This window comes from Eriocheir sinensis, chromosome 24 (assembly GCF_024679095.1).
Source record: "Eriocheir sinensis breed Jianghai 21 chromosome 24, ASM2467909v1, whole genome shotgun sequence".
Taxonomy (NCBI): domain Eukaryota; kingdom Metazoa; phylum Arthropoda; class Malacostraca; order Decapoda; family Varunidae; genus Eriocheir; species Eriocheir sinensis.
The window spans coordinates 2,140,955-2,167,033 of NC_066532.1; the positions used below are offsets into that span (position 1 = coordinate 2,140,955).

Here is a 26,079-nt window from a genome sequence, read left to right on the forward strand (position 1 = left end):
AAGGCAAACTAGTTTAATTTTGTTTATTATACAACTTTATCTTATGTACAGGAGTCACAATTAAACAGACAAGTACAGGAAGAAAATAATGTTTGGGTTGGCTAAAAACCAAAAATTATTCACTTTGTATATACAAGAAATACTTAGATATTGTACAACAGCTAGGTCCTCAAAAACAGAAAGCTCCATAAACCCCAATGTTGACTTTTACAAAATTTGATGTTCGGGGTTCATGTCACCTGTCCACTTCCTCGTCCAAAGAATAAATAATGAATGGCTTCAACCTGGAATGGTTCAGGGTGTGGTCTAGGCTTGTTTGGCTTCCAGCTTGAGCCTGAGGGACTCTGGCATGGAGGGGGGTGGAGGGCGGGGCAGGCCAAGGGTCACTTTCACGGCGTCGTAGATGAACCATTGCAGGGCGGTCAAGGTTCCGATCATGATGATACGCGGGAACAGGCCCTTCCATAGTCCTGGTGGGGTAGATGTAAAGAAATGTTAGCTTAGTAAGAGAAACTGAGAGGACCACGTGATGAGATAAAATTAAGAGAAGCTGATAAAGGACAAGGTTAAGAAATGTTGCCCATACAACCACCAGTCACATTAACCTAACTGGTAGTGTTGACCTGGCAGATGTATTCAGTCATTGTTAGGCATGGCAAAAAATGCTGACTACTACATTTGCAGCGCTTGAGTCTGGGATGTGCATTATTGTGCTCTGGCAACCTGCTGTTTAAAAAAACCCTGCTCACCCTAATTAATTTACTATTGAGCCTTGAAAATAGTGATATAGTTGTACAATTACGGCATAATCCAATGATGTAAAGAATATTTTCTGAACCTGTCCAAGCGTGTAGAGACATCAGGCAACCCGCCCGCCAACACCCAACCAGCAGCGCCCTTACTTACTTGGCTAGGAGCTAAGGAGCCCACTGAAGTTAATGGCCTACAGCAAGTTCAATGCATTTACTGGAGTGAAATTTTACTAAACATAGACAAAAATAAAGGTCAGATTGCTCCAAGTTCAGTCTCAGTAGGCCCTTTGTGTGTGGCAAGTCTCATTAGGTAGGAGAATGAAAGATGAGGAAATGATGTACCGGGACAGACGACGAGATTTGCAAAGCAGAAATGGGCTGCAGAGTCTTGAACTGTACATGCCTATTCATAACTGCATGCCAGCCAAGGACCAAGGGATAAATACAATGACCTTGTGTATCTGTTACTTAGCCTTTCATTTAGTCCCTTCAAACCAATGGTAAATTAAGACTATATTATTATTTTCCATCTTTCTTCTGTAGAGTCCATATTGAGAAAGGGGTAGATAGCCGTGTTCCTTACCTGCCATGCCGAGCTTCTTGGCAACTCCGACTGCGGTGGAGCCCTTGTCCTGGTTCAGCTTGGACACAATGGTGTCGGCAGGATGGGACACGATGGCACAGAACACACCAGCGATGTAACCGGCGGCGAAGGTCACCACCAGCTGCTCTGACTTGGTGCACTGGTCCCTGGGCTTAGGCACCACGTACTGGTACAGTGCCTCCACGGTGCGCTCAAAGCAGGCGAACTTCATCATGGTGTAGGGGATCTGTCTGCACCAGAGGGGCACGACACCCTTGTAGAAGCCCCACAGACCCTCCTGGTTGTAGATGATGGGGGCAGCGGCACGCAGGGTGGACGCAAAGCCGGGCTGGGTCTGGATACGCACCTGTCAACACAGTGAGTGGTGTGGGTACAGAGAACAGCTGCAGGAAGCCTTGTTGCTGATGAAAACTTCTACACTGCATAAAATCTTTCTTTACATCTTGATCTATAGGCCCTGATGCATCATATCATCTATCTATTACTTTACACCATTCTTCTTTATCTCACCACAGCCATACCATCAAAACACACCAAGACTTTACTACTGTTTACCTTTGTACATGATATAAGTGTTACATGTCCACAAAGTTCCCACTAATATACCTTGACAGAACCCAACATTTCATTAGTGTGTGTGGTATTGCATATGGCACAAATGAGGAATGAGTCAAGAGTAATGGAAGGATTCATAGACTTTAAAACAACCACCATGGGCAGTGGCATCAACATGTGAATTAACTCCACAGTCACCTTAAAATAATGGACTTCATACCTCTGATTAAACCCCAGACAGTCTTACCAGCAACAGACTACTTACTCGCAGCACTGGCTGGTTTGAACCACAATGGAGACTAATTTCCTGGGGCTGTTACCATCTAGTTCTGGTCATGGTTAGTTAGTTCGAGGTGGTGGTCTCCCAGAGCGATAATATAGGAGAGATTGACGACCACCATCAAAGGCGCCATGTTGTTACACGAAAAAACACTTGTGTCAGCATCAATCTGAACGTCGCACAGCTCTTTTTTAGTAATAACATGCCGACTGTGATGGTGGCAGCCACACACTCCTGCTCCATGGCGCTGGCCTTACCTTGACAGCCTCCATGGGGGACAGTGCGATGTCGGCAAAGAACTCTGCCGAGGCTGAGGCGGCGAGGTACAGGGAAGTGCGGTACAGGTAGGAGTTTTCCTCCCCGATCATGTTGCTGTACAATATCTTGAACACTTCATAGAAACCAAACTTGCAAACTCCCTGCATGGAGTAGCCGATGCATGTTGGCGCCCAGCCCTTGGCCAAGCTGCGGAAGCCTTCCTCCCGCACCGACACCTGTGAAAAAATGCATCAGGTGTATTCAGACCCTTCACAATGACAATAAAATAAAGAAAGAAAAAAGAAGCTCTGAGTATGTCTTCCCCTTTCATTCTTATCATGACTGAGAAGATTTGAAGCATAGGGAAAGTAAGTTATAGAAAGTCTCTCATTACAGTTACCTAGACTTAACCCGGTAGCTGCGGGGATCATGTTTCTAAGGCCCTTCTGAGCAAATTAATGAGAAAAAATCCTCACTCACACAAATCATTGTATAATATATATCAACGCATTTGTGATCAGTTTATGCATCCTCTATTTTGGGGGGTTTTATGTCAAGGCAAAAATTTGGCCCGTCGCTGCTACCGGGTTGAAGGCTCCTCTAAGCAAATTTATGAGAAAAATCATCATTCACGCAAACCATTATATGTATCAACACATTTGTGATCAGTTTATGTATCCTCTATTTTGGGGGTTCATGTCAAAGCAAGAATTTGGCCCATCACTGGTACGCGGAAAAGCCACAAATCTGGCCCGTGGCTGCCACCGGGTTAAATAATGACTGAGTATCTGTTTATCTTCATCATAACCTTAAACACTAAAACATCTAATTTTCAACAAACAATGCACCGCCAACCTTGAAGCCATTGACGATTCCTTTGTACTTGTCTGGGTCGACCTGAATCCTGCACTTGACCAAGTCGAGCGGCACCACGGCGGTGTGGGTGACGCCACAGCTGAGCAGACCACCAAAGCCACACAGGGCGTAGTACTTCAAGGAGCCATACTCACAGCTGTTCTGCTCTGTAGGCAAGGGAAGGATACATGTCAGGCCTCTCAAGGGTAGCTCTTCATTCTTACAGCTGCTCAAGATTGTGGCTAGTGTACAGCATACAACATGGCAATATTCTCAGGAGTAGGTTTCCCTTTACCCATGTGTTAAACAATATTATTTAGCAAATATACAGAATACAGCATAGCAAGATTCTTCAAAATAGTTATGCTTCAATCTGTCTGTATTTGAAGTGCTGTTAAGTTCATATACCTTTTCTTAAGAATATGACAAGACATAACAAACTATACTGAATGTCAAATAAATAAAAATACTGTCATGAAGTAAATTTCTTGAAGCTTCCCTTTACCTACTGCCTTCATCAATGCATTGACACATTTCAGAATAAAACTGAAAAAATAAACTCATATTTGGTCTTATTCATCAATCCTATTTGGCTGTCTGTCTGTCTGCCCCAATCTGACTACCTCCCTTCCTACCTATTTGTCTATGTTAACTGCCTGCCTGTCTGTTTGTCTGCATCTTGTCTGTTAGTCTATCTTCTTGTGTGTGTCTGTCAGCCTGTCTCTGTCTGTCCACCTATCAGTCTATTGTCACCCTCTGTTTGCCTTTCCCTCTTCCTCCTCCTCCTTACCGGCGTTGGCAGCGGAGATGGTGCGGCCAGCGACCAGTTGTTTCTGAGGGGCATCGCAGTGCGCCTCCCCCACACGCTGGAAGGGGGAGTTCTTGGCAGCTTCCCACAATCCACTGAACATTGTGTATCTGTGGTAGGAAAAGGGAGAATTAGTAATGAGATCTGTCACTATTTGAACATTGTGTCTGTGAGGGAGGACAAGAAAGAATTAGTCAAGGAATCAATCGCTAGTCTGTGAAGGAGGACAAGGAAGAATTGGTCAAGGAAACTGTCGCTACATGAACATCATCCGTGTGGGAGAACGAGAATGAATTAGTCAAGGTAATCAGTTACTCCTTAACCGTTTTCTCTCTGTGGCAGGACAAGGAAGAGTTAGTCGAGGAATAAGTCACTACTTCATCGTGTTATCTATAGAAGGATAAGGAAGAACTCGTCAAGAATCACTCACTACTTGAACGTAAGTCTAGGGAAGGATGAGGAAGAATTAGTCAAGAAATTCATCACTAATTGAATGCTTAGTGTGTTAAGTGTGTGTAAAAGGATAAAGGATCACTCAAGGAATCCATCGCTAAATGAACGCATAGTGTGTGTAAAAGGATAAAGAATTACTCAAGGAATCTGTCACTAACTGTTTTGGGTGTGTAAAAGGATAAGGAAGAATTGGTCATTGAATCAGTTACTACTACTTGAATGTTCTGAGGAGCAGCTTGGAACAACAAGTGCTTCTTTGACATGCTCCTTTCTTGTGGTGCTGACCAGATCTGTTCAAGGTACAAGTAGAAGAAGCAACCCCTTTGGGCCCCCTTGTCTGTTGGGACCCCTAAAAATAGAGTACTCAGTAAGACACTACAAGAGGTCAATGAAATGATTCAGGAGATTTGGTTTTGATTAATTACTTATATAACTTTCATCATCATCTTCAACCCTTTCTAGTTCACTGCAGGACAAAAGCCTTTCCCAATGTTCTCCATCTCTGTCTGATGTCAACCCCTTAACTGCAAATTTCCTACAAGAAGACATCAAGCTACAGGAGTGGAACAAAAAAAGTGGCTCCTACAATTCAGTGAAGAAAAATGTAAAGTCATGCATACCAATACCACATGGGAAACACTCCACTATCCACCACATAGGCAGAGAAAGACCTGGGAGTGTATGTTACCAGGCTACCAGTGAAAGCCAAATCCGTGACAACTGCAGCGGACGGGTAAAAGACAGATGGCTTATAAAACGAAGCTTTCCAATTCTGCTCCATATTACTCAAAAGCTTATAAAAATCACAGCAATAATTAGGTCATGGGTTGTATTTTAAAACATTTCGTTGCCCAAGTTCACATATTTGCCAAGGCTTTTGTATGAGTTAAGGGCATTTCCAGTAGTAGCTTTATGACCCTGGTGGTAATTTAGCCTTTCTTCAGTAGCATGAACCTAAAGAAACACTCATTAGGACCCAATTGATCCCCTCTTTGACCTTTAGAAATAGTTGATATGAGAAGCCAAAGTGTCTTAAAATACCAATCTGTGTCCAACTTTCCACATTAACAAAACCTATCTAATACTGACAAGTTTATATCTGACCACCACCATAATCTAAACATTACTAGAAACCTTTCTTCCATGCCTCTAAATGACCCCAATACTCTTGATAAAAAGGGTCTCCTGATAAAGCCTCCCCCTGTCCCCAATAACCCTCCCCCCTTCTCCCTATACTTGCCAAGGTGGACTATCAGAGGACTTGGCAGCCACCACCAGCCAGATAAAAAGTAAAGGTAATAAGGTGGAGGGGCAGGCAGCCTCGTTATGTTATACTAGGGCAAGGTGATTAAGCTCGAGTTGCTAGACTGAGTAATTTAGTGAGGTCATTAAAGTGGTATAATTGATGTGGGACGTCAGGCAGCCAAGTTTTATTCATTAGAACTTAAAATATGTGAAGGTTTTGTTAGAGAGAATAGGTTACTTGTTTTTTATATATGAGGGGTTTGTTGCAAAGGATGAATTACTAGTTCTTAAAATATATCTCAAGACTGTGTTAGAATGCAGCATAGAAAGGGCAGGAGATCTCTGGAGTGTAGGTTTAACGATAGAAAAGCAAGTACACTTCGTCCTCCAATCAACTATCTCCGTGTAGCCTTAATCCGTTTTCTTAGTTTCTCTTCCCGTTTTCCATTATTCTTCGTTTTTCTTTCTTCCCATTATCCTTTTCTTTTTCTTCCTATTCTTTTTTTTCTTCTTTTTTTTGGAGTTTATTTCTGTCTTTATGTAGCGTGGGACAAGGTAGCAAGGGCTGGGGGAACGTCTAGCCTTTTTATTTTAGTGAATAAAAAGAAGAAAAAAAGATGGAAAACAAAGAAATTGGGAGACTTTTTGGTATTTATAGGAGCAAAAAGGGAAACAAAAGAATAAGAGAAGTGGCTGCATGATATAAGAAGGGAAAGAGTATAAATGATGTACTTGTTCTTGGTGAAAACTCAGGTTAGGGTTCATTTACGTTATTATTATTATTTAGAGTAGCAAATGTGCTGATAGATAACAAAATCCAAATTTAAGTAATGTCAACCTAGCAGCCTCACAATACCAGGTTAAAAGGGAGTTAGATTTGGTGCTTAGTTTAGTTACTTGAAATACTGGCAATGAAAAGAAAGGCAGTATAGCTTTGAGTGATGTTAACTTAAAATCCTATACATCAGGTTAGGTGAGGATAAACTACAAGAACAGTCATTACAAAAGGTAATATTCAACAGAAACATCAAGGTGAGCCAACCCTGAGGCTTTGTTTTGCATACTTGAGCAGCCAATTGTAGAGACAGGCTTTTGGGTAAAGATTCGTTTTAGGTCCGTGCCAGTGTCTCATATTTTACTTTATGAAACATCAGTATCTCTTCATATATCTTTTCTACAAACCTTCAACAGTCATGGAAACGCTTTGAAAATCCAATTCAAGGATTTTTTTTACGGTCCTGAAATGAATCTTAACCGGCTTTTGATTTCTGACTAAAGTACTACAATGCTTTTCAAAGTGGTCTTTAACTAAGAAATGGGTACAAAAGCACTGAAGTGAATCTATTGTGAAAATTTCTGTGACCTGCACTGTGTTGTCTCAGGATGAACAACAAAACCTGCACAGCATCACAATGGGGTACAGGCTACCCATTTCGTCACCAAACCGTTTCGTCACCAGTTTTCATCACCATGCTTTTCCTCCCTGTTTAATGAAGAATCTTCATGACTTTTTTTCATGTGGATACATCATCCCCAAAAAAGTAAATAAAATTAATACCTACATAAAAAAAGCAAATAGGAATGAAGTAAACACAAAAAATGGTCAGAGTGTGACCATTGTCTATATGAAAATAAAAACCCATACTTCTTTTTACACTGCAGTAGAAATAGATCAAAAGGTACATACAATAATTGCGTTGTTGTAAAACAATAGCAACAACAACAAAAGGCCGCTCGGGCCTGAGAAATGCATGGTGAGTGGAATAAACATATTGCAAACTTACGGTGCGCGAGAGGGTTAATTGTAAATAGTAGAGTTAATGAAAGTCAGGTCATACACTAGGTATAGATGCGCATTGCCACAGTGCTAACCTCTCTCTTTGTCTCCTGAACCATTGCCCCGGGAAACAAGGCAGGTGCGACCTGTTTTGTGTCCATCCAGGTTGCCACAGTGTACCTTCCCCAGGTGCACACACATTTATCCAGCAACCCAAAAGGGAGAATGAACAGCTGGGTAAGCTGTATGCTAACTGCTTGTGATTGTAGTTTATTAAAAAATAATTATTTTTTTCTAAAATACTGCTTAGGGCTGTGAAAATTTTATTCTTGGCAGTCTCAACTATAGGCCCAGTTGAAATTCCACACAGGCAGGGCAAAAGTCACACAGAGATAATGTTAAACCCCAGACAGACAGGCTTAACGTCACAGAGATAAATTACCTAAACCAGGTAATTTGATAAGGCAAGGTGGTCTTTAAACTGATAACTCTCCTGGCGGGATGGTGCCCGGCTCTGTGCCGCATTAATTAAACAAACCTACACAAGAGGCAGCACGAACACTGACTGTGCATCAGGGCGTGTCATGATGCACACCGATCCCCCGCGCATTATTTTCAAGATCGAGATGTTTGAGAGTACTGATGTTTCAAGGAACAAGGCCACACCTCTTCACCCTGAATTACATCACACCGGGAGGAATAACAAGAGCTGAACAATAAAACAACAACCTCAAGGACAAACTAACAGCCACAAGCACCAACAAATAAACACAGAAAAAGAGAAACAAGAGAAAAAAAATAAGAAAAAAAGAAAACAATACTGGTAGAACAAAAAAAGAGAAGGGAAGGAAGAAAACGAGAAAAAATAAAGTAAAACAAAAACCCAAGAACAAACAAACTCCTACAAATACCAACAAACAAACAAAACAAAAGAAAAACATGAAAACAAAAAAAGAAAAAAAAGTAAGCAAAAAGTAGGTAAAATAGAGAAAGAACGAAAGGAGAGAAGTGGAGAAAAAAGACAGAATAAACAAGAAACCCAAGAACAAACAAACTCCCACAAACACCAACAAACAAACAGAACAAAAGAAAAACAAGAAAACAAAAAAAGAAAAAAAACACCCAAAGCAAGCAAAGGAAGAGTAAAATCGAGAAAGAACGAAATGAGAGAAGTGAAGAAAAAAGACAGAATAAACAAGAAACCCAAGAACAAACTAGGAGCCACAAACACTAACAAACAAACACAGAACAAAAGAAAAACAAGAAAACAAAAACAAAAATCCAACTTCGTCTGCTTGGCACCGACCCTCTCGCCCTCACACCGGCGGCCTCCTTAAAACACCTTATTTCCCGCCTTACCCGCAAATTAAATACAAAACTCCCCCTTCACACTTGTAGTATTAACCTTTATGAATGTTTTGGTGAAGCTACGAGTGTCTGGGAGCCGTTGATCACCCTGAAAAAGACTAAAATTACGGGACTCACGATTAAGATGGCGTTGCCCCTTCGCTAGACCAACTGCTGCAGACGCTCGCTTGACCACCTGCTGACCCGAAAATTTTGAGCTTATTTCAGATACCCCCAAAAATCCTTTACAATATAAAACACAAGATAAAACACCTAAAAAACAACAACATTCTCTATTTCGTATTTATTAACCCACTTTGAATTATTCCTTTACGTCTCAGCTGATCTCTTGAAATTTTGACTTATTTTAAATGCCTCGCAAAATTATTTCTAATACAAAAAACAGCATAAAGCACCTAAAAAATCGATATATTCAACCATTTAGTATTTATTAACCCACTTTAGAATCTACATTAACACCTCAAGTTACATAGATTTACACAGATATTCATTTTTCAGCTACTCTACAAAATAATTCATCATACGTAACACACATTAAAATACCTAAAAAACAATATTCATTCCCATTTAGTATTTATTAGCCCACTTTAAACTATTTATTAACACCTCATTTGACCTCAGGGATTACGCAATACACCGGGTACAAGGAATAGTTATGCAATCACTCGAGTAACAAATTATGGCGTTTTTGCGCAAACCCACGTGAACACAGCATGCATAGGGTCAATAAACTATAAGAAAATAATAACTAAACATTCCTAGCTATCATTAGGGGTGTGGAAGGCGTGCTAAGGCGTAAAAGAAGGGTATTTGATAAGGGTATTTAAATGGCATCTACCCCGTGGCCTTGAGAAGATAGAAGGCAGAGTAGACAAGTGAAAGTCCAGCTGTGTCTACTTTCATTAAAGCTCCTTAGACCTACACTATACCTGTATATACGTCAGCCTTACTACTACCACCTACCTCTACTACTACTACTACTACTACTTATACGGCCTACTACTATTTCTACTACTACTACTACTACTACTACTACTACTACTACTTACAGCCTACTATACTATTTCTACTACTACTATATGCTACTGGTTATACTACTACTACGTACTACTTATACGGCCTACTACTATTTCTACTACTACTACTATACTATTATTTCTACTACTACTACTACTACTACTACTACTTACGGCCTACTATATTATTTCTACTACTACTATGTTACTATTTCTATTACTACTACTACTACTACTACTACTACTACTACTACTTACGGCCTACTACTATTTCTACTACTACTATATACTACTATTTCTACTACTACTACTACTACTACTACTACTACTACTACTACTACTACTACTTACGGCCTACTATACTATTTCTACTACTACTATAGATTATACTACTATTTCTACTACTACTACTACTACTACTACTACTACTTTTTTTTCGTTTAAACGGGCCTCCATCTATTAGAGTTGCGTTGTGAGCGGTATCTTTTCTCATATCCTTTCACAAAGCAATTCATTGGCCCCACCCCGCCAATGACTGTGGCCGACAACCATCTTTATTTAGTGTTACAAACCTTACTAAACCTATTATTCTTAAGCTAACAGAGCTTGTGGTTGATACGACTATCAACCACCGTCGCCTCAAAGTCCAGGTCGGCAATGCGGGTTGTTTTGGGTGCAGGTGACCCAGTTCCTCTCAGGCAGACCAAGGCTGACCTCAGGAGGGAGAAGGACAGCCTGCATCTCATCCAGGCGACCACACCGCTTCTTGGCTGCTGTTTCTCATCCGCCAGTGTTTCGGCGAGTCTTGCGTTGAAGCTCTGCGCCCTTGGTCCCATCCCTCCTGCCGTCGTGAATACTACCGGGGTGAAGGAGCCCTGGTCCACATTCTGTATTCTTTCTTCATATGCTCTGTTCTTCTCTTGTTCGTTTCTACTGTGGGCTGCATCAAGGGTCAGGTCTCTGTGGCAATGGGCCATGGGATCAAAGATCCTTATGTCAAAATATGCCCTTTGTCCATGGGTCCAAAACCCTCTGGCGCTAACATCCACTCGTGCTTCGTTCGAAACATTAGCGGTGCGTCTGGCGAGGTGTTCGCCTTGCAGAGGGAGCAGCATGGGTTCCACAGTCGCGTCGTGACAGACTTCTTTCAGCATTTGAGCTGTTACGTCTCTCACTTCATCATGTCTTATGCAGACGAAACCTCCTCTCTTGCATGTCATGGCATGACTTTGGTTGAAGGGTGAGCCACAGTTACACATGTTTGGGAGCCCATCCACTGGCCAGCCATACCTCAGGGCTACTACTACTACTACTACTATAGCTACTACTACTACTACTACTACTATAGCTACTATCACTACAACTACTACTACTATCACTACTACTCCTACTACTACTACTGTACTAGGCTACTACTACTACTACCACTACTACTACTACTACTACTACTACTACTATTATATATACGCAGTTTAAACCCATACATCATAATCAAACATTCCATCTATCACCTTTGTTTGTCAATAGCCAATCTAATCAGCGCGGCTCTTAATCTAACATTTTCTTTATAATTAATCTAACATTTTCTTTAAATTTAAACATATATATTCTATCTTTGTCTATCGCTATATGTGTCAGTATCTTAGAAGTCTTTACTCGGTTTTCTATTTCGACCGTCTACTGTACGTCATTCTATCTATTCTATTTTATCTATATCCATTCTGTCTTCTATTCATCATTCTATTCTATTCTATTATGTAAAGAGGAAGAGGAAGAAAACAATGAAAGAGGAGAAAAAGAAAAGAAGACAAGAGACAAAGTTGAGGAATAAGAGAGAGAGAGAGAGAGAGAGAGAGAGAGAGAGAGAGAGAGAGAGAGAGAGAGAGAGAGAGAGAGAGAGAATAAAATAAATGTAAGAGAATAACAGGAAAAGACAAAAAGAAAAAGAGAATGAGGAAAGGAAGAAAAGGAAGAAAAACAAGATGATAAATGAGGAATGAGAGAGAGAGAGAGAGAGAGAGAGAGAGAGAGAGAGAGAGAGAGAGAACGAACCCAAAACAAAACAAAAAAAAAAGCATCGAGAAATAATATTTTTACGTCAATATATATTTTTAAAGCAAGAAGAGGAGGAGGAAAAGAAGAAATAGGAAGAAAATAAGAAAGTAAAAAAAAAAAGGAACTGACCCCTGAAAAAAAGCATCACCATTTCACGAGTAATTTTATTTTTATTTGTTGATATTTATTTTTAGGGTAAGAAAAGAAGGAAAAGATAAAGTAGAATTAAAATATGTCAGAAAAATTAAAAATCTTTTCTTCTTTTCCTCTCACTTACCTTGTTTTTTCTTCTTTTCTTACCTTATTTTCCTTGTTTTCTTCCTTTTGGCTTCTTCTCATTTTCCTTTTCATTTTCTTTTTGTTCTTACTTCTTTTTTTTCTCTTCTGCTTCCTTTCTCCTGCTTTTTCTCATTTAATTATTTCCTTGTTTTTTTTCTTCCTTTTCTACTTAATTTTCCTTCTTTTTTCTTCTTTTCCTACTTAATTTTCCTTTTCTTTCTTTCTTTTCTACTTAATTTTCCTTTTTTCTTCCTTTTCTACTTGATTTTCCTCCTTTTTTCTTCCTTTCCTACTTAATTTTCCTTGTTTTTTCTTCCTTTTCTACTTAATTTTCCTTCTTTTTTCTTCTTTTCCTACTTAATTTTCCTTGTTTTTTCTTCCTTTTCTGCTTGATTTTCCTTCTTTTTTCTTCCTTTTCTACTTAATTTTCCTTGTTTTTTCTTCCTTTTCTACTTAATTTTCCTTCTTTTTTCCTTTTCTACTTAATTTTCCTTCTTTTTTCTTCCTTTTCTACTTAATTTTCCTTCTTTTTTCTTCCTTTTGGCTTCTTCTCATTTTCCTTTTCATTTTCTTCTTGTTCTTTCTTCTTTTCCTTGTTTTTTCTTCTTTTCCTACTTGATTTTCCTTCTTTTTCTTCCTTTTGGCTTCTTCTCATTTTCTTTTCATTTTCTTCTTTTCCTACTTAATTTTCCTTCTTTTTCTTCCTTTTGTCTTCTTCTCATTTTCCTTTTCATTTTCTTCTTCTTCTTTTCCTTGTTTTTTCTTCTTTTCCTACTTGATTTTCCTTCTTTTTCTTCCCTTTGGCTTCTTCTCATTTTCTTCTTTTCCTACTTAATTTTCCTTCTTTTTTTCTTCCTTTTGTCTTCTTCTCATTTTCCTTTTCATTTTCTTCTTTTCTTCTTTTCCTTGTTTTTTCTTCTTTTCCTGCTTAATTTTCCTTTTTTCCTTCCTTTTGTCTTCTCATTTTTCTTTTCATTTTCCTTTTTTTTCTGTTTCCTTTCCTCTTCTTCCTCCTCCTGCCTTTTCCCTTTTTTTATTTTCCTTTTTTCTTCCTTTTCCACTAACATGCCATCAAGAAAGTCATTCTATCTTTATTTCTATGTCAATATATATTTTGGGGCAAGAAAGAAGGAAAAGATGAATAAAGAAAGAAAGCAAATGCAAGAAAAACAGGAAAATACGAGAAACAGAAAAAAAAAAAAAAAAAAAATCCCGAGTCATTTTAATTTTACGTCAATATATATTTTGGAGTAAGAAAGAAGGAAAAGACGAATAAAGAAAGAAAACAAATGCAAGAAAAACAGGAAAATAAGAGAAATAGCATATAAAAAAAAAATTAAAAAATCCTGTCATTCTAATTTTACGTCAATATATATTTTGGGGCAAGAAAGAAGGAAAAGATGAAGAAAGAAAGAAAATAAATGCAAGAACAACAGGAAAATAAGAGAAACAGCAAATAAAAAAAAATTGAAAATCCCGAGTCATTTTAATTTTACGTCAATATATATTTTGGGGCAAGAAAGAAGGAAAAGATGAAGAAAGAAAGAAAATAAATGCAAGAAAAACAGGAAAATAAGAGAAATAGCATAAAAAAAAAAAAAATCCTGTCATTCTAATTTTACGTCAATATATATTTTTGGGCAAGAAAGAAGGAAAAGATGAAGAAAGAAAGAAAACAAATGCAAGAAAAACAGGAAAATAAGAGAAACAGCAAATAAAAAAAATTGAAAATCCTGAGTCATTTTAATTTTACGTCAATATACATTTTGGAGTAAGAAAAGATAAAGATGAAAGCAGGCTCAGAGAAAAACAAGAAAATAACCCCCAAAAACAAGTAAAAAGAAAAAAAAGATAACAAGGAACTGCCCCCTGAAAAAAAAACAAAAAAAAAAACACACCACATCACGAAAGAGTAATTTTATTTTTACCTCAATATATTTTACAATGTCTCGCGTCTTAACCTAAACAGTAGCAGTAGTAAGAGCAACAGCAGTACATACTTTACAAGCCGCGCCTCCACGGCCGATCACGCAGGCCTATCAAATATATGTATCTCAAAACAAGTTAGCAAATTAAGGAGTATATAAATGAACTTTGGATATATGTATAGAAATGGGGTTGGGGGTGGTGGTCGAGGGGGTGTTTGCCCATTGGTACGCAGAGGTAAAATTAGTACGCATATCAGCATTAGAGAGAACTATGCACTCTGGAAAAATCGTATTGGAGTATAAAAAAGTATGCATAAATCTAATTAGTATGCGTGTCATCAGAGAGAACTATGCACTCTGGAAAAATCGTATTGAAGTATAAAAAAGTATGCATAGATCTAATTAGTATGCGTGTCATCATTAGAGAGAATTTTGCATCTTGAAACTATTTAATTGAAGTATAAAAGTCTGCAAAAAGCTTGTTGATTATTTCTAGCATTTTGGATTTCTGATAACTTGTTTTATTTTCCTCTACCTCCTCTCTCTCTTCCTCCTCCTATCCCTCCTTCTTCTCCGTATCCTATTTTCTCCTTTCTTTTTCATTATCTTCATGTTTTTCTTCTTCCTTTTCCTTCCTCTCATGTTTTCCTCGCTTTCCTTTCTTTTCTACGTCATTTCCCTTCTCATTTCTTTTTCCTTCAGCTTCTAATTTTCTTATGTTTTTTTTTTAATGATTTTCTGTACTACTATGGATTTCGAACAACTGACATTTTTTTCAAGTATATAATCAATTATAGAAAGTCCAATAATCTAGTTTTTTATATAATTTTCACTATTTCGGGTTTTGATCAACTTACACAATGTTTTTTTGATAATTTTCTGTACTATGGATTTCAAACAACAATTTTCCTGACTAATTCCAATCTCACAAAAGATCAAAATTTTCCCAAAACACAATTTTCCACAAGTTCTCTTCCTCCGCACCAATTGGAACGCTGCGTACAAATTGGCGAACAGACCCCAAATGAGCGGAAACAGACTACATACATACATACACACACAACGTTGGGTAAGAAGGAATAGCTATTTGGTGACTCCAGAAAACACTTGACATCAGCCCCTCCACTGACAGCCTTCGTTCCTGCATATTAAACCTCGGTCTGACTAGCATGTATTAACGAAAGAGAGAGAGAGAGAGAGACAGCGAGAGCGAGAAAAGGAAGAGAAAAAGAAGAGAGAAATGAGATAGTTAAGATATGAGCAGGAAGAAAGTGAGAATGGGAGAAAATAAAGAGAGTTAGTTACGATATGGGCAGGTATAGATAGAGATAGGGATAGAGAGAAATAATAAAGGAAATAAGAAAGATTTAAGCTATAGGCAAATATAGATAGTTTAAGATAGAGTGACAGAAAAGAATGCAAAAGAAGGGAACTACAATATAAACAAGTACATATAGAGAGACTAAGCTATAGAGAGAGAAAAAGAGAGAAATAGAGTGCTAGAGTTCAGTAAGTATAAAGAGAATCAGATAAAGAGAAAGAAAAAAAATTAAAGAGTTAAAGTATACACAAGAGCGAGAGATGAAAAAATGACAAAAAAGTTACAACAGAGGCAGATAATGATAATAAAAGCTATAGGCACACAAAATAAGGTATAGTATGCATTTCCCAACACACAGCCTCCAGCGTTCTCCAAGACAAGTGACGGAACATATCGCATCATCAGCTCCTTGTTTAAGTGATGGGAGGAAAACTCGACAAAGAACAGGAAGAGAGAAGCGTAATCTTGACCTTCCTCATCTTCTGAATGTAAATAAACTTGTCTTATGAGTTGTAATTTTGCTAACCTCTAAAGATCTTAAGTTTAGAGTATCCTCCCATTAAAGACATATCAGTGAAGTCTTTTGAGTATAAACTTTCTCTATATAAGCTGTAATTTTGCTAAACTTAAAAGATCTAGAGCAATAGTTCCCAACCTTTTTTGTCCATTCCCTCTTTTCCAGTCACCTATTCACCTGTGGACCCCTCCATCTCGGGGCCACTCATGACCATCCCAAGGGCCAAGTTTGTCATGTGGGCCGTGAGTCTGACACCCCTGGTATTGTTAGCTAATGTAGAGCAATTCTAGCATTTAAGCAATCAGTTTTAAGGATTGTGTACACTAGTATGAAGTTTATTCCGAGCCACATGTCTCCTAATTCTGGTATAATGAATTTCAAAATAATCAGAATCTCTATGAACCCCTTGAAATTCTTCCATGGAACCCTGGTTGGGAACTACTGATCTAGAGTTTAATTTCTTCCCATTAAAAAAGCATATCAGGGAAGTCTTTTGAATATATATAAACTCTTCTCTTAAATAAGTTGCAAGTTTGCTGACCTCTGTGTAAATAAACTTCTCATACTAAGATGTAATTTTGCTAATCTAAATATTTAGTTAAATTTCCTCCAACCAAAGGCATAACACTGAAATCTTTAGAACACAAATAAACCTTCCTCTTAAAGTTGTAATTTTGCTAACCTCTGAAGATCTACAAGTTTTCCTTCCTCCCATCAGAGACATATCAGTGAAATCTTTAAATACAAATATATACTTTCCTCTTATCAAAACCATAACTGTCTTGTACTCTAACATATCACTTATCACTTAATATCCTCCAATCAGCAGCAACATGCATCTATCACACAAATCAATTTCTCTCTTACTAAAGGTTATAATTTTGCTAAACTTTCCTTAATGACCGACAGCTTGACTTTCTCACATCTTATGCCTGAATCCTTAAACATGGCCTGCCTCAGTGGTGGATAGTGGAGTGTTTCCCGTATGGTAGTATTGGTGTGCTGGATTTCCCCAACCAAGGTGCAGGACTTTACATTTTTCTTCATTGATTTGTAGCAGCCACTTTTTGTTCCATTCCTGTAGCTTGGTGATGTCTTCTTGCAGGAAATCGGCAGTTACGGGGTTAAATCTGTGAAAATCCAGCACTTCCGAATAATTCCACCCCAAAAAACAGAAATCAAAAAGCGAAAATAGTCACATAACTTAATAAATACTAATACGACATTAACAAAATCATACGTAAGACAAATCGACATTATCAGTGGTGGTCCAAAAAATCATATATTTCCGTCTTATGGCTACGGTTCCTCAGCATTGCACATTCACGAGGTAGCATTTCCTCCCTTCACCTCATGTATTGTAATATTGTAAACAAAACCACCCTTTCCATCTAGACCTCGGCGCTGGTGCAGGGACGAAGGCTGCTGTGAGTGTGGTATGAGACTGGAATGCGTCACTGTTTCCGGAGACACGCATAAGATATTTACCTGCAGCAGAGAGAAGAAACTAAGTAAAGATAAGCAACAAGGAGATTAAGTAAAGAAAATGAGCAACAATGAATCCTGCCTAGAGAAAATGCTGCAATAGAGGGGTAACTTAGAAGAATATGGTATGAGACTGGAATGCGTCACTGTTTCCGGAGACACGCATAAGATATTTACCTGCAGCAGAGAGAAGACACTAAGTAAAGATAAGCAACAAGGAGATTAAGTAAAGAAAATGAGCAACAATGAATCCTGCCTAGAGAAAATGCTGCAATAAAGGGGTAACTTAGAAGAATATGATATGAGACTGCAATGGGCCACAGTTCCCGAAGACACACATAAGATATTTTCCTGCAGCAGAGAGAAGAAACTAAGTAAAGATGAGCAACAAGGAGATTAAGTAAAGAAAATGAGCAACAATGAATCCTGCCTAGAGAAAATGCTGCAATAGAAGGGTAACTTAGAAGAATATGGTATGAGACTGCAATGGGTCACAGTTCCCGAAGACACACATAAGATATTTGCAGAGAGAAGAAACTAAGTAAAGATAAGCAACAAGGAGAGTAAGTAAAGAAAATGAGCAACAATGAATCCTGCCTAGAGAAAATGCTCCAATAAAGGGGTAACTTAGACATTATGCAGACTAAACAAAACATCTATTTCTTATATATATTATGTGTGTGGGATTACAATGATGAAAAGAAGAACGATGCATAATAATGTAAAGAAAATGAGCAACAATGAATCCTGCCTAGAGAAAATGCTGCAATAGAGGGGGAACTTAGATAATATGCAGACGAAACAAAACATCTATTTCTTATATATATGTGTGTGTATGTGTGATTACGATGACGAAAAGAAGGACGATGCATAATAATGTAAAGAAAATGAGCAATAATGTATCTTACCTAGAGAAAATGCTGCAATAGAGGGGGAACTTAGACATTATGCGGACTAAACAAAACATCTATTTCTTATATATATACGTATGTGTGTGTGTTTACAATGATGAAAAGAAGGACGATGCATAATAATGTAAAGAAAATGAGCAATAATGTATCCTACCTAGAGAAAATGCTGCAATAGAGGGGTAACTTATATAATATGCAGACTAAACGAAACATCTCTATTTCTCATATATATACGTATGTGTGTGTGTTTACAATGATGAAAGAAAGGCGATGCATAATAATAAATCAGATGCAGGGACTATGATTTCTAGGACTCAAGAGTATGGAAAGAAAATAACAGGAGGTCTATAATATGTGTGTGACTTCAAATCGCGACAAAGTTTACGTCTCGGAGTCTCGGAGATGCGACTCATCCACCACACACAAACACAACCCCCGATGCTTCCTCTGTACGACTAGCTTTTACTACAAACTAGTGCAAAACATACATACACACGCACACACACACATAACATTCACTGTCTCACTTTCTCTCACACACGCTCTCTCTCACACACTCGCTCTCTCTCTGGTCAAGCGTGAGTGAAAGCATTGAGTGTTAACCTCAGTCCAAAAGCAATGGCGCCAATCTTGAGTCAGTAAGGCAGCAGCGGAGTGACTGAGCGGCGGGTGACTAGCTGTGGGGGTGATGGGGAGGGGCTACGAGGCTACCGAGGAAGTTATACATACTAATGAAAAGATACGTGGGAATAAACAGATTCTTAAACATGAACGCGCTAAAATAGGTACCAGCATGTGTGTGTGTGTTATCATATAGTACTGGATTTCAAGTCATCAAAATCATATTAGCAAAGCATGTAGCTTTCCTTCTCTTCACAGAACCAGTACTCTCACCTTTATCTTTTCCACGGTTCAGACTTCTGTACTTCAGTGGACAGAGTCAAATAAATCACATGAATAAAAGAAGAAAAAAGTGTCACTGATTGAATTCTCCAACATTTAAAATATGAAACTTTCTCAGCAGTCTTCTCTACCTCTAGCGTACAACACACCCAGCAGGCCAAGGTCCCTCTGCGGTTATGACTTGCCCAGCATCAGCAGCATGGGCTGTGTGACGGGCGTCATAGCAACCACAAACCATTTCATAGAGGTGATGATGGGCACCAAAATCCCCTTCGTGTAAGGGTGAATAAATTTTTTATCAAATGATATAAAGTCAATGCCATGCACCAACAGCCATAATGCCTGGGAACAAGGGCACGGCAGCACTGTGACGGTGCAGGGAGGTGCGGGTGAGAGGAGCCCTGCAGGTTATCAGGCCACACCACCTTCAGACTGTACACGCCTGGTGCTGAGGGACAACAGCCCTGACAGAGGCGGTGAGCCACAGCACAGCCTCTGCCTCAATGCGTCCACACTCAGCACTACGCAGGTGAGCCCAGCGGCTGTGTGGTCTGCCCAGATGGTAGCTGTGGCCTGGTGTGGGAGCAGGAAGCCACAGGCGGGTGAACCGTCAACACTTGCATGGACTTTCTGTGACACAAGGATGAGTGCCACATGATGGCCGGCAGCAGTGATGGCAGCAAAAACTTAAAGCCAGACTCCTGCTAGTAGGACAGACAGCAGAGCAATGTTGGAACACACTGATGCAAGACAGTGATGGAGCAGCTGGAAAAGGCTCAGCAGCAGCAGCAGAAAGAGGCGGTGATGGGAGCCACACACAACAGACAGTCCTTAGCCACTTTGGGCACTGGACTGTTAAGGAACCAAAAATAAACCTTCATGGGTTACAATAAGCATAATAAACAATCTGATCACAAAACTAAATTACATTAGTTACATTATGCATCACGATAGGACGTTACACATCATGACGGGACTAAAAGAAGCTTGCTGCATGACAGGTGGCAACACAAACTGCCAGAGAATAGAAGATTGATGTGATGGCGTGCGATACGACATGGGAGGCAGATGAGGGTGGAGGGGCACTGACTGGGGGGAAAGAGGAGGGAGGGAGGGAAGAAGGAAGGAAGGAAGGAAGGAAGGAAGGAAAAAAGGAAGGAAGGAAGGAAGGGAGGGAGGGAGGGAGGGGGGAAGGAAGGAAGGAAGGAAGAAAGAAAGAAAGAAAGGAAGGAAGGAAGAGGAGGTTAGTAAATGGTAAATAATCATGGGATAGAGAGGCTAGCAGGTCATGACGAGCCGCACTTGGTAAAAATGAGGCTGTGGGTGTGTGTTGGCATAAGTAAACACACTGAAAACTCGTATGTCTTGTGGGAGGCGAATGTCTGTTGCTGATGACGCTGAGAAAATGGTGACTTATGAGGCAAGACTACCAAACGCACACACACACACACACACACACACACACACACACACACCATAATAGTACCCCAAAACATGGATAAAGAATGAGTGAAAATGTTACACTACGACAATGTTTATACGCTGGTGCTTCTTCTTCTTCGCTTCACCATTGACGTCAAAACCACGAACAGAAATATACTTAAGTTAGCGATGCAGTGCCGTGAATCCCACAAACATGTGACGTCCATTCTTACAGACAGACAGACAGACGGACTCCGCACTGTACACACCCACACACATGTATCAAAGGTGGAACGTCACTCGAGGACATGTCTGGTGCAATTTACAAATGTTCAGTTCTTCCTATACACTTATATACAAGATGTAGAAATAAATAAAACTCTGTATGTACACTCTACGTACTTGCAGGGCGCTGGTATGTGGGCATCACGTATAAGGGGGTGTTTAAAACGTATTGCATCTCAGTTTTGCATCAATGTTTAGGCAGTCAACTTGTTCTGGGTACTGAGTCGAGAATTACCGCTAAGTTGACTCCTGGCTTGTTCTACCCCTCGCTGTGTGTAAAACGTATTGCAGCTCAGTTTTGCATCAATGTTTAGGCAGTCAACTTGTTCTGTGTATGAGTTGAGAATTTCCGCTAAGTTGACTCCTGGCTTGTTCTACCCCTCGCTGTGTGTAAAACGTATTGCAGCTCAGTTTTACATCAATGTTTAGGCAGTCAAGTTGTTCTGGGTACGAGTCGAGAATTTCCGCTTAGTTGACTCCTGGCTTGTTCTACCCCTCGCTGTGTGTAAAACGTATTGCAGCTCAGTTTTGCATCAATGTTTAGGCAGTCAAGTTGTTCTGGGTACGAGTCGAGAATTTCCGCTTAGTTGACTCCTGGCTTGTTCTACCCCTCGCTGTGTGTAAAACGTATTGCAGCTCAGTTTTGCGTCACTATGTTTAAGCAGTCAACTTGTTCTGGGTACGAGTCGAGAATTACCGCTAAGTTGACTCCTGGTTTGTTCTACCCCTCGCTGTGTTTAAAACGTATTGCAGCTCAGTTTTGCGTCACTATGTTTAAGCAGTCAACTTGTTCTGGGTACGAGTCGAGAATTTCCGCTTAGTTGACTCCTGGCTTGTTCTACCCCTCGCTGTGTGTAAAACGTATTGCAGCTCAGTTTTGCGTCACTATGTTTAGGCAGTCAACTTGTTCTGGGTACTGAGTCAAGAATTTCCGCTTACCTAGTTGACTCCTGGCTTGTTCTACCCCTGACTGGTGCCTCTAATGTGACGTACCACACCATACACTCCACACGTCACGATATATACATGCTTGGGTATTGAAACAGCTAGAGCAATTCCAATAAGTCAAGGCTTGCTCTGTCCCTCACTGGTGCCTCTCGGATGATCTACCACACCATACACTCCACACATCACTGTATACATGCTTGGGTATTGAGACAGCTAGAGGAATTCCAATAAGTCAAGGGTTGCTCTGTCCCTCACTGGTGGCTCTTGAATGATCTACCACACCATACACTCCACACATCAATATATACATGCTTGGGTATCGAGACAGCCAGGGAATTTCCGATACGTCAACTCATGGACTATTCTGCCCCTTAGTGATCGCTCTCGGACAATCTACCGTACCAGACACTCCACACATCTCTACAAGTGTTGCCAAATTGTCGCACTCAACATTGCATTTCTCATTTTTAGGCTCCAGGACTTTCGTAACCACACAAATGACGTTAGCAAGTTAGAGTCAGCGTTAGAACTGTTAGATATTGATGTTTTTTTGTTCTTTTTGTGGTAGTTACCAGTCAGAAATGATGAAAATGTAATGCGCCGAGGATGATGATTTTGCAACGCTGATCCCTACACACACGATACCCACACACTAGCGCCTCATATACTTGCCACGCAACCGAAGGGCCACGACAAAGGAGGACGACGACCACGCTTACTCTGGGGTATACGAAAAGCTGCCCATTACATAGAAAATACGAGTTCCGAGTCACGCAGGAGTTACAGAGGAAAAATTGTGGCTTTCTTTCCTTACATGACTGGAATAAAAAACGTGGGTGACTCTGCTTTTTCCTTTTTCCTCTATTTTACTCATATGTTTGTTCCTTCATTCCCTCATTTCTTTTTCACCTGTCTTAATTGTGGCGCTCCCTGCTAGTGAGGTAAGCAACATGCACAAGAAAATGAGAAAATAGCCATTGAAGTTGAGTGTTTCTGCATTTTTCCTAGACATATGTATGAAAAAATGACCATAATGCAACAACTTCTTTGAATTTTAGTCTGAAAAGTTGCCTCGGAATGCCTGAATAGTTGGCCGATGCGAGGCAAGTGATATCTCGGGATTGACCTCCATGTTGCTTACCACAATTCCAGTGCTTTTCGGTTATACCCAAATCTATTCCTCTCTTTTCTTTTCCACCTGTCCTCATTCTCACCCTTTCTCTATTTAACCTACATTTATTCCTCTTTTCCTTCCGTTCTTCCCTCTCCACCTCTCTTCATTCCCACTCGTTCTTTCTTCGCTTCTCCCACACGGCACACAGAGCAAGATTGAGACCCTTCCCATCCCATCCCTGCCTCGGTTCCTTTATAAGCCTCAAGAACAGTCCGCGAACCCCTAATGCCGCACGCTTTGATAGAGGAAATACGTGTCCAAGTTATGCGAGAGTTATGGAGAAAAAATTGGCTTCTTTACATCTATTTGAGACTGAAAATGGCGCCACTCTAAACACTTGCCTGCGCCATTTCGGGCTGGGGCCAACTACCATCCAGGCCCCTCAAGCAAGTCTACCAGCGCTATGGGCTTAGACGTAAGGAAAAATAAATAAAAAATAAATAAATAAATAAATAAATAAATAAAAATGTAGCTGTCTCTGATTTCCTCACTGCCTTGCTCTGACACACAACCCAAGTGAGCCTGTAACACATTGCTTGCTATTGGTACAGTGGCCTCGTGCTGTCGGCTTCAACGTCAAAAAGTAAAAATAAAACATTAATCCATTTTTTCATTAGCCTTCCTTGTTACCGGACTTTAAAATCCCACCTCAATCTTTCCTGCTACTTTTCCCTTTTCTATCCACTTGGCTCTTTAATCCACCGCCCTTCTTATATAACCTCTACGCTAAGCTTGAAAAAAAAACATTGATCCATTTTTTCATTAGCCTTCCTTGTTACCGGACTTTAAAATCCCACCTCAATCTTTCCTGCCACTTTTCACTCTCCTATCCACTTGGCTCTTTAATCCACTGACCTTCTTATATAACCTCTACGCTAGGCTGTAAAAAAAAAAAAAAAAAAAAAAAAAAAAAAAATCATTAATCCATTTTTCCTTGGCCTTTTTTGCTAGACTTTAAAATCCCACCTCAATCTTTCCTGCCACTTTTCACTCTCCTATCCACTTGGCTCTTTAATCCACCGACCTTCTTATATAACCTCTACGCTAGGCTGAAAAAAAAAAAAAAAAAAAAATCATTAATCCATTTTTCCTTGGCCTTTTTTGCTAGACTTTAAAATCCCACCTCAACCTTTCCAGCAACTTTTCACTCTCCTATCCACTTGGCTCTTTAATCCACTGACCTTCTTATATAACCTCTATGCTAGGCTTGGAAAAAAACATTAATCCATTTTTCCTTGGCCTTTTTTGCTAGACTTTAAAATCCCACCACAATCTTTCCTGCTACTTTTCCCTTTTCTATCCACTTGGCTCTTTAATCCACCAACCTTCTTAAATAACCTCTACGCTAGGAAAAAAAAACATTAATCCATTTTCTTTTCATTAGTCTGTTTGCTAGACTTGAAAATCCCACCTGACTCCCTCCAGCTACTTTTTGACAACTGTTTCTCCGCATAAAAATATCATCCTCGGGAGCACTTGGGCAACTGTTATGAAGAGTTTCTACACTAAAGCGTCTCTCGTCCAGCCACGGAGGAGAGGGAAAAATTCAATCTACAAACAAAACTAAGACAGAAAGGGGGAATGTGTCTGAGTTACTCTACGGCAAAAATGGTTCAATAGGATGGCTGCATAAATTAAGGCGATGTGGTTATGCAAGGACCTGAAGTAATGTGTAAAGATGAACATGAAACTCTATAAATGTCAACAAATGAATGAGGAAGGGTTGCAAAGGGCTGGGTAGACTAATGCAGTTTGCCCTAAAATCCTGTAATCATTTGAAACTTCCATGATGACGAGGAAGGACCTGGAAATATGTACGCTCAAAGACTTTCTACATGTCAACAAAAGGATGAAAAGAGCTTGTCTGAAGGGCTGGGTAGACTAATGCAGTTTGCCAGAAAATCATGTAATCATTTGAAACTTCAATTATGACGAGGAAGGACCTGGAAATATGTGTACTCAAAAAATTTCTACATGTCAACAAAAGGATGAAAAGAGCTTGTCTGAAGGGCTGGGTAGACTAATGCAGTTTGCCCTAAAATCCTGTAATCATTTGAAACTTCCATGATGACAAGGAAGGACCTGGAAATATGTACGCTCAAAGGCTTTCTACATGTCAACAAAAGGATGAAAAGAGCTTGTCTGAAGGGCTGGGTAGACTAATGCAGTTTGCCAGAAAATCATGTAATCATTTGAAACTTCCATGATGACAAGGAAGGACCTGGAAATATGTACGCTCAAAGGCTTTCTACATGTCAACAAAAGGATGAAAAGAGCTTGTCTGAAGGGCTGGGTAGACTAATGTAGTTTGCCAGAAAATCACATAATCATTTGAAACTTCAATCATGACAAGGAAGGACCTGGAAATATGCATGCTCAAAAAATTTCTACATGTCAACAAAAGGATGGAGAGAAGTTGTGAAGGGCTGGGTAGACTAATGTAGTTTGCCAGAAAATCACATAATCATTTGAAACTTCAATTATGACGAGGAAGGACCTGGAAATATGTGTACTCAAAAAATTTCTACATGTCAACAAAAGGATGAAAAGAGCTTGTCTGAAGGGCTGGGTAGACTAATGTAGTTTGCCAGAAAATCACACTATCATTAGAAACTTCCATGATGACAAGGAAGGACCTGGAAATATGTGTACTCAAAAAATTTCTACATGTCAACAAAAGGATGAAAAGAGCTTGTCTGAAGGGCTGGGTAGACTAATGCAGTTTGCCAGAAAATCCTGCAATCATTTGAAACTTCCATTATGACAAGGAAGGACCTGGAAATATGTACGCTCAAAGACTTTCTACATGTCAACAAAAGGATGAAAAGAGCTTGTCTGAAGGGCTGGGTAGACTAATGCAGTTTGCCAGAAAATCACACT

At 39.6% G+C, this 26,079-nt stretch overlaps 1 protein-coding gene and 3 long non-coding RNA genes across 5 annotated transcripts; 1 reads left to right on the forward strand and 3 right to left on the reverse strand.

Annotated features, from left to right (window-relative positions):
• Positions 1 to 8: 8 nt before the first annotated feature.
• LOC127002728 (phosphate carrier protein, mitochondrial-like) lies at positions 9 to 9,223 on the reverse strand. Its single transcript, XM_050868814.1, has 6 exons — positions 9,073 to 9,223; positions 4,095 to 4,222; positions 3,305 to 3,471; positions 2,449 to 2,685; positions 1,336 to 1,702; positions 9 to 470 (listed from the first exon to the last, which is right to left on the reverse strand). Exons 2-6 carry the CDS (start codon positions 4,213 to 4,215, stop codon positions 307 to 309), a joined length of 1,056 nt encoding a protein of 351 aa, XP_050724771.1. The 5' UTR covers positions 4,216 to 4,222; positions 9,073 to 9,223; the 3' UTR covers positions 9 to 306.
• Positions 9,224 to 14,207: 4,984 nt separating this feature from the next.
• LOC127002729 (uncharacterized) lies at positions 14,208 to 20,502 on the reverse strand. The gene is made up of 2 exons (XR_007756485.1): positions 17,734 to 20,502; positions 14,208 to 17,559 (listed from the first exon to the last, which is right to left on the reverse strand). It is a non-coding gene; the product is annotated as an uncharacterized LOC127002729 (long non-coding RNA).
• A 659-nt stretch (positions 20,503 to 21,161) lies between these two features.
• On the forward strand, positions 21,162 to 23,661 carry LOC127002731 (uncharacterized). The gene is made up of 2 exons (XR_007756488.1): positions 21,162 to 21,300; positions 21,532 to 23,661. It is a non-coding gene; the product is annotated as an uncharacterized LOC127002731 (long non-coding RNA).
• Positions 23,662 to 23,805: 144 nt separating this feature from the next.
• Positions 23,806 to 25,828, reverse strand: LOC127002730 (uncharacterized). 2 transcript variants are annotated; one of them, XR_007756487.1, is made up of 3 exons: positions 25,697 to 25,828; positions 24,381 to 25,420; positions 23,806 to 24,223 (listed from the first exon to the last, which is right to left on the reverse strand). It is a non-coding gene; the product is annotated as an uncharacterized LOC127002730 (long non-coding RNA). The 2 variants fall into 2 exon arrangements; XR_007756486.1 differs by having other exon boundaries at positions 24,381 to 25,559; positions 25,697 to 25,782.
• Positions 25,829 to 26,079: the final 251 nt, after the last annotated feature.